Here is a 10,690-nt window from a genome sequence, read left to right on the forward strand (position 1 = left end):
AGACACGTCAGCTGCTGCAGGGGCCCACAGTCACTCCTGGGGCAGTGGGAAAGGAGCACCTGGCCCAGGGTGAAGCCTTCAGCTCCTGAGATAACCACCTGACCAGGAGAGAACCCCTGCCTGCTGTGCAGGCACCAGCCTTGGAGAGCCTCACCAACACTGCCACAAGCACATCCTCACCCACAGCACCAGAAGTCTCAGCTACCTGCACTTGCGTGACCAGGTGCCCCAGCCGAGTAAGAACATCACTCCATGCAGAAGCCACTGCACTTCTCCAAGTGCTGGGTCCCAGAGAGGCTGATGCTTCCCTGGTGCTTGGCCAGCGGGGCAGCCACTAGGACATGCAGCTCTTGCGTTGGCTCTGGCTATGGGGAACAGCTGCCATGATAAGCATTAATCATGAGACGGCCATATTATAGCTCCTTGGGCTCATTCAGTTGCCACCCAAGATGAGGCGGGGACTGACTACCCCTGGAGCGTACTCCCATTACAGACAAGACTTTGGGCATCACAGGACTCGTGACACCCCTGAAGGAAGCAGCTCTGAAATAATTTGCCTATAGTTAGCTTGATGTTTTGAAGAGGAGGGCTATTTCCCTTCTGAAACATGCTCTTAAGCCTTCCTCTCACGCATTCTCCACATCCACCTCACTGAAAAACACACTCCAGAAAAGAATGTGACACTCATGCAGAAAAGAAGAAAGAAATTGGTTTTATTCTTGGGACACTGAAGTCTTGTTACAGCATCTAGCTGCATTCCCCCTGACTGGTTTTGCCTGCACAAGGATGGATTTTAATGGGGTAGGGCACCAGACACAGACCAGGAGACCATCACGGGAGGTAAGTAACCATTTACAATGAGTCAGAGCACATGGCAAGTGTAACTCAGATAGGGATTTTCCAGGGACCAGTCTGCCCTGCCAGGTGATCTTGTTTCCTAGAAAAGGCACTTCCGGGACCATAGTCGGTACAGGAGAGATGGAGGCAGCAGGAGGAAGTACTGGGAGAGAGGGAGGGAGATGCTTCCCTATTTAACCCATTATACGTCATGATGGGGCAGTGGTGAGAACGGGCGCGTTATTTTCAGTGTATCAGGAGCAGCAGCAAAGGCCGCCTGCAGGACTGTGCATCGACCGAGGCTGGCACAGAGCCCCAGCTCCCACGGGACGGGCTGCCAGGGCTGTGGCCGGCCACGGTGGCAGGAAGGAGCAGCGTGGTGGGCATGGCCCACCTGGAGACTGGTGCAGGAGGCAAGGGGGAAGGCAAACTGGGTGAACTCATTCTGTCCATTCCTTCTTGATGGACAGGTTCCACTCCCAGGTGAGATGGTCATGTTTGTCATCATCCGTGAAGAAGGACTTGTTGTGATAGGTGCCTCGAGCCAGCATACCCTTAGGAGCCTCCTCAATAGGCGTCAGGAACTCGTACTCCTCTGGCCGTGGCCCATAGCTACCAACCATGAATGTGGCTTTGTCCACTAGGAGAAAACAATCCACAAGGGATGAGCCCCTCAGGTGGGGAATGATAAAGGAGAGAAGCAGCCATGAGCATGAGCACAGATCACAGACAGAAAAGAGATAGTAGGGAGAGAAAGGGATGGTCTGTGTCAGCAAGAGGAACAGAATCAGTGGAAAAAGTGGGTTACTGAAGCACAAGGACAGCTGGAAGGATAAATGGATGGATAAGTAGATGGACAGGCAACTCAGTCCGTACCCTCTCACATCTACATGCTGCTGGAAAGGAGTGGGTACAACCAGTATATGGCTCAAGATGTCTCTTGATCCCCTGCTACTTATCTTTTTCTGGTGAGCAGACACCACTTAACGTGTGTTGAATGGGACACTGGAGCCTTAGAGATGGTTGCATGCAAAAATGCACGTAGGATGTGTGTATGCAAAATGGGGCTTTCCTCTGCCTTGTCCAGGCAGGGCAGCACAAAGAGGAGAGGTCATGGGCGAACACAGGGCTCCACAGACAGTGGGAAGCTTTGTAGAGCAGCTCTGAATTTTACCAAATGCATCTGGAAGAGCTTTCAGGGACTGAGAATCTCTATACAAGGTGAGCTACTCTACAGGGTATAGGGGGGAAGGTGAAGAGCTCTGCATGGAGAGGAAATCTGTGGCAAGCACTGTCTAAACAGCGCCTCTGGGGACTTTACTGCTGCAGACAGTGGTGTAGCGTAGAGATACCAGAGCTGGCTTGTATTGAGTTCACACAGGAACAGGAAACAGTTGGTCTGGGTGATGCAGAGTGCAGGATAATGCACTCTGCTGAGAAGTCTCGCCTCCTGTGTGGTGGTGCAGGCGGGAGCTCGGGGCTAAGGGAAGCTCTGTCCCAGTCCAGAGCTGCAGGAACACTTCTTTGAGCAGAGGGAACACAGTGGCAGGAGCCCTGGTGTGCAGGGCACAAAGGCCTCGTACTCACCCTTCACCCCTGTCCGGTAGGTGTGCTGCACGTATTTCAGTCCTGACACAATGTCCCTGTTTACCTGCAAGAAGTGACCAGAAGTAAGTGTCACGGGAAGGCTTTTGATTCTTTATCTGCTGGTTTTCTCTCCTTAGAGACATATTCATCTTGGCTCCCTACACCACTGCTCTCAAGGGCTCGGCACAGAACACACTGTGGTGAGTCCTAACATGACTTCTCCATAAGCACCTGGAGACCTACAGCACCCTCTGTGCATCTCCTGCCCTTCCCCATCCTTTCCCTGACTTTGAAGCAGACTGGAGCACATCAGTCAGCTTCCCAGGATGGGCTGATGAGGACAAATTGAAGCAGGGAGTTCCCAGATAATAGTTTCCATACTGAAAACCAGAGATGGGTGACTAGAGTCACCCCTCCAGCACAAACGGGTGGGCAAGATTAGCTGAGAACTCCCAGCTGCCCTCTAAGCTCCATGGGGAGCCAGAAAGTTTCTTCTCAAGAGACAGAGGGACACAGTTTTGTTCATAATCTTTCCTCAAATCTCCCATGAATAGCTTGGATGTTTCCCTTGCTGTCCCCCTCCAGCACACACTGCCTCCCCACAGCACTGCTCAATCTGGAAACAAGATGGGCAGATCCTTTTACATCCCAGGGGAGACTTCACATGGTGCCAGCTCTCACCAGTCTTGGGACTGAGGGAGAGAGTCAGAAAAACTTGACTGGCTCCAGGCATCTCCTGTCAACAGGGCTCAGATACAGATGGAAATATTTCATAGCACAAAGGAGAGCTGGAGGTGTCTCTGGGGACAAAGTCATCCCCGAGACAGCAAGCAAGCCTCAGAAAAGAAGGGAAATCTTTCCTACAGAACCCACAACATTAACACTTTCCCTCCACCATTGCAGGAGAACTATCCTCCATCCTTTTTTGCCTTCTCTGCCAAAGCCAGCTTTGTCTGCAGCAAACATGTGGAGATGATCACTTCAGTGCTAGATGCCACACCGCAGTGTGGCCAAGTTTCATTTTCAGCTGGAAACAGCAGAAATGGCTGACACGCTGGTTAATAGGGGAGAAATGAGCCCATTTGGGTATACCGTGATACAGAAGAACTCAGGTATTGTCAGCCAAATGCTACAGTATTAAATCTTTTTTTATGCCTACACGAAGCCCAGCCGTACAGACTGAACCAGTACTTCATGGAAAGCCATAATCTCTTCTCCTCCCTGTCCATTCCCGCTTTGTGTGAATTAAAGATCTTCTCGTGGCACAAAAGTCAAGCCAAGCTCAACCAAAACTACCCATCTGGCTTCCAAACCACCTGCTGTTCACCATTGTGAGTGGACAGAAAGCAACTTCTTCCAAGGGGTGAGCAAGCAGAAGCAATTCCCTGGAAAGATCCGGTGCCTTGTTGAGTAGAACAACACCTGAAGCTAGAGGAGCTTTACAAGGGCCCAGCTTTTGGGCAGGCACAATGCCCATCCTAGTTATCCCGATAGACTGCCAGCAACTGATGAGAAGTAACAAGAAGGAAAACAACTCACTCTGAAGTGGATCTTAACTCTGTATTCCACTCCTTCCTTTAATACGAAGGTCTCTTTCTTGAGCGCTTCAAGGTCACCTGTAAGGAGAGCATCAAGCCATTAGCTAGAGGTGTCACAGCAAGAAGAGACCGCATGCGGTGGGATTGGCGCCGTCCCTTTGACGGATGGCGCACCCGCAAAATGAGTACGCGGAGGTCTGTATAAGCAATTGCACTACAAGAGCACATGCACAGATGTGTCTGTGTCCACATCTATGATAACACCTAAACATACACAAGTCTAGGCACACACATACAAAGATACTTATGCACAGACTCATCGTCAGGCATCTGCAGGAGTGTGTGCATGCTTGACCCATGCCCAGCCCTGGCTTGGGCAAGTGGAGCGTGTCTCGCAGCTCCTGCCCAGCTTGCAAGGCTGCCCAGTTTCTGCAGGGCTCTGCATGGTTTTGGTTGAACAGGAAGCTTCTCTGCTCCTCCGGGCCCAGCTTCCTCTCTCTGCAGAAAAGCCCATATAAGGTGAAGCCTAGTTCTCTCCCCATGTCCCCAGGAGCCGGAACTGCAGTATTGCTCGATTTGATTGCAAGTTTCAAAACAGCCCATTACCCGAACGCATGCACATCCCTCGTGTTCATGAGGTCTCACTGAAAGGAAGTAAGAAGAGAAGACAGGAGAAACCCAGGAGCTCTTAGAGCAGTCTCGATGAAGAAAGAGACCTTCAACACTTTCCTGTTACAACTCCTTTTCTTTTTCATACATGTATACCTTAAAATAAGAAACAAGGCTAAGATGCCCTCAAACTTCCTCTAAAACTCACTGTAGCATCCCGAGGACAAACCCCCTTTCAATTTGAAGCATGCCAGGGCCTTTGCTTGTTCCCCTGTATGCTCAAGGACAGAGTCTGTGCCTACCTGTAAGATCCATAGTGATCGGTCCTGGAGCAGAGTCACATACGAGGGTGAGTCGGGTGACCACCACGTTGGGAGCTGTTGGGTCTGCAGGTAGGAAAGTCAGGAGAAAGCTGTCAGCGGGCAAAGTTAAATGCAGGGGGAGGGAAATGACACTGAAGAAACGCACTTGCTTTCCCACACAGAAACTGCATTTCATGAAACACTCAGTAATGCCAGGCTTCTCTTAGCACCACAGGATCATGCATCTACCCTAGTCCCTCGACATGGATCCCTCCAGCCTCCATCCCAATACCTGGAGGAGATCTTTCCACTACAGGAGACTCCTCTCTTAAGATCATTCTAAGCAGTAAGGCTCCCTTTCAGCATTGGCTGGTCCCTTCATCTTTCTAACCCCTCAGGTGTCCTCTAAGGCCCACACATTGCCTACCACAAGTCCCTTTCCGATTCCAGCACCGCCTAGTAATCTTACACCTAATGGTCAAAGAATTATCCCTGCCTCCTTTCCATGTATCTCTCCACCTGTCCATCCCCAGTCCTCCAGCAGAAGCAGTGCATGTGCAAACAAGCTCCCTCTTCTTTGAGGCCACCCTTGTCCCATCCCCACAGCACACTGCTGCTACACATCTCCCCAGTCCCTTCCTATCAGCTTGCCTCAGCCTACCTACTACCACAGGTCCATCTCCCAGCAGGGACTTCTTGTACTTAGCAAGGCTTTCATCGTCCTTGTCCAACTCTTGCAGCTCCTGCAGCGTTTTCTGGGGAGGAGGTTTGTAGTTGAGTTTCCCATCCAGCTCATCATCATCTTCCTCCACATGAGGTTCTTGGGTCTTCTCAGTCATGGTCGCTTGGTCTGGGTAACAGGAGGGGACAGTCAATGGGATTGCTCCAGAGTGGGGTAGTGTCCCCACAGGACCTCACTCTGGGCACAATGTGGCTCAGTCCCCGGAGCAGACAGGCATCTGCCCAGTGCCGAAAGCAGCAGGATCGTTACAGGCAAATGGCGCCGGTGATCAGCTGCAATCTCGACTCCGCTATGCTGATATTCTGGCTCCAACACAACCCCCCTCTGCCCCCGCTCCTCTCCCTGCAGGCACCCTGCGCACACGCAGACCTACACCATTCTTCCCTCCCGGGGAGGAGGTGCGGGAGCAGAGGCTGAAACCAGAGTGATTTACAGCCACTCTGCAGCACAGTTGCTGGCCGGCAACCCTGCAATTACAAGCCACCGTACAAGGCTTCAGTGCTTGCCAGCCGTCTCACACAAAGAGCCACCGGGGCACAGAGAGACGCGAATAAAGCCAAGGCCAGAGGTTTCATTCACCCTCTCATAATGGGTTAAAACCCACAGTCAGGCAGCATTTCATACAAAGATCGAATACCTGGCGGCAACTCCCTTATATTAGCAAGTTAGCTGAAGCCCTCAAGGAAATGCACCCACTACAGTCTATCTGCTGGCGTTCCCCGTGCTTGTTCCCAGAACAGCTTACTGCAGGCATCGATCAGGTCTCCTTCCCACTGGGGAAGGAAGCACAACGGTGACCATATCCAGCCCGGCTGCAGAGCAGCCATGTGTACCTGTGCTGCATCAGTGGGGCTTCTCGGAAAGGAGAGGCAGGACGGCTGGAGCCCGCAGCCATGCAGACAGCATGGCTGGGACATGTGCCACGGAACACAGGATGGCAGCGAAGCTGCTTGGGTGGCATCCCAAATGGGAGCCAGAGTGGGGAGAGATGAACTGATGGGCAGCCAGGGCATGGGATGGGGGAACAGGAGATAGGCTGGAGAGGCAAGCAGTGCTGTGCCAGGTCCCCCTTAGTCAGCTGCCTGCCTAGCGGAGCCAGACGCATGGTCCTAACCACCTTCCCACTCTTCAGAGAAAGGCTGAAAAACAGAGCAGTGCCCTGGTGCAGCGGTGGTTGCCGCAACTGGCCAAGGCATTCCTTGCAGTTTGGCAGCACAGAGATTTGGTCAAACTACACTGATCATTCAGTTTATTTCCACTTATCCTTGTATTAACTCATTCTTTAAGACTGTCCCTACTAAAAATTTCCCTTTTGCCTGCTTATTTGCAATTTCCCCAGCAAGCCCTTTATCCTTCTCTGCAGCTGTGGCCTTAACATTTGCCCCTGCTCCAAAAAGTTAAGTTGGGAGCTAGTGGGACAGTTTTCTCATTCATTAAAACAGAAAGGAAATACAAAAAAAACCACAAAACATATGCAACAGTTCAGGGTGAATCTGCAAGTGGAATCAGGCAGCAGTGAGTAATATGCAGACTTCCCAGTGCAATTCCAGTGGAAAAAAAAAAATAAAATAAATCAGTGAGGGGTATATTAGCAAGTTACAAAGGGACAAAGAAGGACCAAGCAGTACAGGAACAAGAAGACTCAGTCGGGCATGCTAATGGGCAATGGCCCTGATGCAAGACTACTTTGCAATGGCATTTTGTGGTGAGTCAGGAACTAGTGCAAAGCGGGCAGCTGGGGAATAAAAGGGAATCCCAACGCAAATGGACAGGAAAGAAAGCACGTCCCAGCAGCTGAATAACCTTGGCTGAGTTCACGCTCAGCCCTGGGAGTGAGAAGGACCTACGTCCCATGGGAAAGGCCCTTCAGCTTGTCCTCATGAGGAAGGAGACCAGAAGCTCCCTCATGAAAGTAACAATTGCTCATGCCCCACTGCTCTACAGCCCCAGCACAGTCACCTTACCAAGTCTTACAATCCCCTCAGTGCCATCCCACACTTGGCACAAGAGGATGTGATGAGCTGGGCAGCCACCACCAGGTCTTGCCTTCCACTTGGGCTCCAGCTGCAGATCTGAGTCATTTCCATTCTCCTGAGCTCTCTCACGATACCAGGCTGCATCTGCCACCACTATGACCACAGAGCAGACCTGCCTGCCTGCCCCCATCCATTGCGGGGGGGTTTTGTGGTTTATCACAGGAGAGGGAGAGACCCAGGCAATGGAGAGAGGGATCTCTGGCTACACACAAAGAAAAGACAGAGAGTCAGGGCTGCACCAGCTGGTTGCTCCCCATCCCTCAGACCTTCCCTCTGCATCATACATGCCGCAGAGACTTTCCCTGCCAGCCCCATGGGGGCAGCTCACTTGTGGGGGATATGCTTTTAGGCTCTGAAAACCTCCCAGAGGTGGAAAGCACAACCTGCTCTTCCAACAGCAAGAGCCCGCAGGGAACAGCACCAGCCAGGCTGTCTGGGCTGAACAACCCCTGGGTCACATGCGTCTCAGGATGGTAACAACCAGACCCAATTCTGGCATTTCTCCTCAAATTGTGGACCTGGCCCTGCCTTCCTGCCAAATTCCCAGGCAGGAGGTGACCAAGAAGAAAGCTCACATCTCAGCTGCCCCTGTCTCTACTCATTCCAGCTGAGGGACTGGTCCCCTCTGCCAGCTGAGACATGCTGCTGGGCTCAGGCACCAGCGCTTCCTCAGAAGGAACATGTCGGTGCCCAACTGCCGGGATCCCTGGGCTCCTGTGTCACTGCCCTGGCCAAGGGCTGGGATAAGATGGAGACCCCTTATGGCCTGAAAGCCTCATTAAAAATGAGAAAATTAACCCTATAAATGCTCTGTGCAAGGAGAAATACGGGTGATTTGTGCCCTGCCCTGCCACATTTTTCTCCCCTACAGCCCCAACCCGCAGTCCTGCATCACCTGCACCTCTGAGGCCTGGCAGCACCCACAAAGCAGCAGACAGAGGGGCAGGGGCAGCGCAAGGGACCCCCAGAGAGAGAGAGAGAGGTGGCTGCAGGAGGCAAAGGAGGAATCATGCCTTGCCAAGGGGTGCCAGCGTCTCTCAGCTGGGCTCTGCCTGTGCCGGGGGTGGGTGGCTGCCCTCGCACCTGCAGCAGGAGGGGGCAGGAGACATGGTGGATGGTGGGCACCTCTTTCTCCCCCACCATGCGACCACTGGGCACAAAGAGCAATGTCACAGGGTCAGCATTTTACTCGCCCTCCCTCTCTGCATCAAAATTCACTCCCCCAAACCACCTCCCGATCGAGGGCTTATCTCCAGGATGCGGGTTTGGCAGGGAGGAAGCGATTTTCCGCAAGGGGGGGAGTAACACACCGACCCCACCAGTGCCCCCGACCTCCCCATCCCACCCCCCTGGGGCGCAAGAGCTAAAAGGGAACCCATTGCCCAGCCACCCCCGGATACCGCCCCGTAGGGATACATACACCCGCCGTCACCCCCCCGGGGTCCCTCCCGCCACCCCTGGGGCGCGGGGGCTGCCCTCCCCTTCCTCTGCCCCGCCATCCCACCACGGCGCAGAGCCCCTGGGATGCAGGCGGCCCTGCCCGTCTCCCCGGGCAAGGCTGGGTAACGGAGCCAGCCAAGGGGAACAAAGGCGCAAAGTTGCGCGGCGCCCCGGGGCGGGGGGGGGGAGAGAGCCGAGGGGGAGGGAACCGGGGGTGAGTCCGCTCCTCTCCCCCTGCCCTGCTTCCCCCCGCCCCCGTCCCCGTCCTCCCCTCGCCCGGGCTCCTACTCACCGGCTGAGCGGCGCCTGCGGCCGGGGTCCTCCTCCGCTCTCAGCGCTCAGCTTTGAGCTTTGGCAGTTGGAGCAGGAAGGAAGTTGGTGAAGAGAGAGAGAAAAAAAAAAATAACACTCACACGCAAAAAAAAAAGAAAAAAAAAAAAAAACCCAGCCGCCGCCACCAGCAGCAGCAGCAGCCCACTCGCAGAGGAAGCCCTGCGCGGCCGCGCATGCTGCGGCGCTCCGCCGGCTGCCTGCCCCGCTTTGTCTGCGCGCCCGCCCAGCGCTGCGCTCCTTTTGCGCAGGGCTTTGTCTGCGGGGGCTTGAGGCCGGCCGGGGCCGCGGGAGGGCTCCCCGTGCGCGGCTCCGGGCTCTCGGTGCCTGCCGTCCTGCCCGCGAGTGGGAGGGGGTCTTTGTTTTTCACCCCCGGCTTTTATTTTGTTTATTTTCCTGGTGTAATTAAGGTCGATTTCAAAAGCTGGCCCCGGTTTCTACCGATTAAAATAAGCGGAGGATCAGGTTGAGTGTATTCCTGCGTATGTGGAGGGATATGGGGGTGCCATTACTGAGGAACCTCGTTTTTCCTGGTTAACACATGCTACTTGCTGCACTTAATCAGCTAATTGTTCCCAACTCTCAGCCATTTTCACACAAACAGTTTCAAAGATCTAGCTCAGGGGTGCTTAAAGGATCAGAGACATTTTACACCACTTCCCCTCTGAAATACCAGCAGATTTTCTCTTTCTTTTCCACTCAGGGAGTGCCCACTTAGTTCTTCAGTCGTACAAACCCTTCACACACACAATCCTCAGCGCAGAATTTAAGAACAAATTAGATCATTGGTTTGCACCCAACAAATCTGAGGCTGCAATGACTGATAGACTGCTTTTAATGCATTTGCACAAGCAAAATTAGCAAAGCAAATCTATTGTCAATGGGCTTAAATTCACTGCCCTGGATCCACATGTCTGTTAGAAAACATTTATCATACACAAATTTTTAAATGTTGCAAACAACTGAGTAAGAGGGCTCCCCTTCAGGGATGGGCAGATCTCAGAAGAAGGGGACTTATTTTCCTTCCATTGCTTTCATTTGGCACTTGGATTCTGACCTCATGCATTTCAAGGGACAAACAGAGCCTAAGTCTGGCTGGCAGTGGATTTCCATTTAGCAAGGGCTGTAGCCTCAGAAACATTTTAAACCTCCACGAATTAGCTTCACCACCAAGAGAAATTATTTTATTCTCTGCTGCTGTTTTTCACGCCTACGCTAACCCTCCCCGTGGGCCAGCACAACCAAGCTGAACACAGCACTGAGCTGAGT

At 53.0% G+C, this 10,690-nt stretch overlaps 1 protein-coding gene across 1 annotated transcript; it reads right to left on the reverse strand.

Annotated features, from left to right (window-relative positions):
- Positions 1 to 679: 679 nt before the first annotated feature.
- On the reverse strand, positions 680 to 9,668 carry ARHGDIB (Rho GDP dissociation inhibitor beta). The gene is made up of 6 exons (XM_074164736.1): positions 9,384 to 9,668; positions 5,535 to 5,723; positions 4,874 to 4,957; positions 3,964 to 4,040; positions 2,425 to 2,488; positions 680 to 1,477 (listed from the first exon to the last, which is right to left on the reverse strand). The coding sequence occupies exons 2-6, from the start codon at positions 5,710 to 5,712 to the stop codon at positions 1,278 to 1,280; spliced, it is 603 nt and encodes a 200-aa protein (XP_074020837.1). The 5' UTR covers positions 5,713 to 5,723; positions 9,384 to 9,668; the 3' UTR covers positions 680 to 1,277.
- Positions 9,669 to 10,690: the final 1,022 nt, after the last annotated feature.

This window comes from Numenius arquata, chromosome 2, assembly GCF_964106895.1.
Source record: "Numenius arquata chromosome 2, bNumArq3.hap1.1, whole genome shotgun sequence".
Classification (NCBI taxonomy): Eukaryota; Metazoa; Chordata; class Aves; order Charadriiformes; family Scolopacidae; genus Numenius; species Numenius arquata.

What these genes read in the sequence shown, in the direction of transcription:
- ARHGDIB (XM_074164736.1), bottom strand. Translation starts at nt 5,712, where the DNA reads ATGACTGAGAAGACCCAAGAACCTCATGTGGAGGAAGATGATGATGAG. An exon ending in AGATGGACCTGTGGTAGTAG is followed by an intron (nt 4,958 to 5,534) that starts GTAGGCTGAGGC and finishes TCCTACCTGCAG; the next exon opens with ACCCAACAGCTCCCAACGTG. An exon ending in GAGTTAAGATCCACTTCAGA is followed by an intron (nt 2,489 to 3,963) that starts GTGAGTTGTTTT and finishes CACTTCTTGCAG; the next exon opens with GTAAACAGGGACATTGTGTC.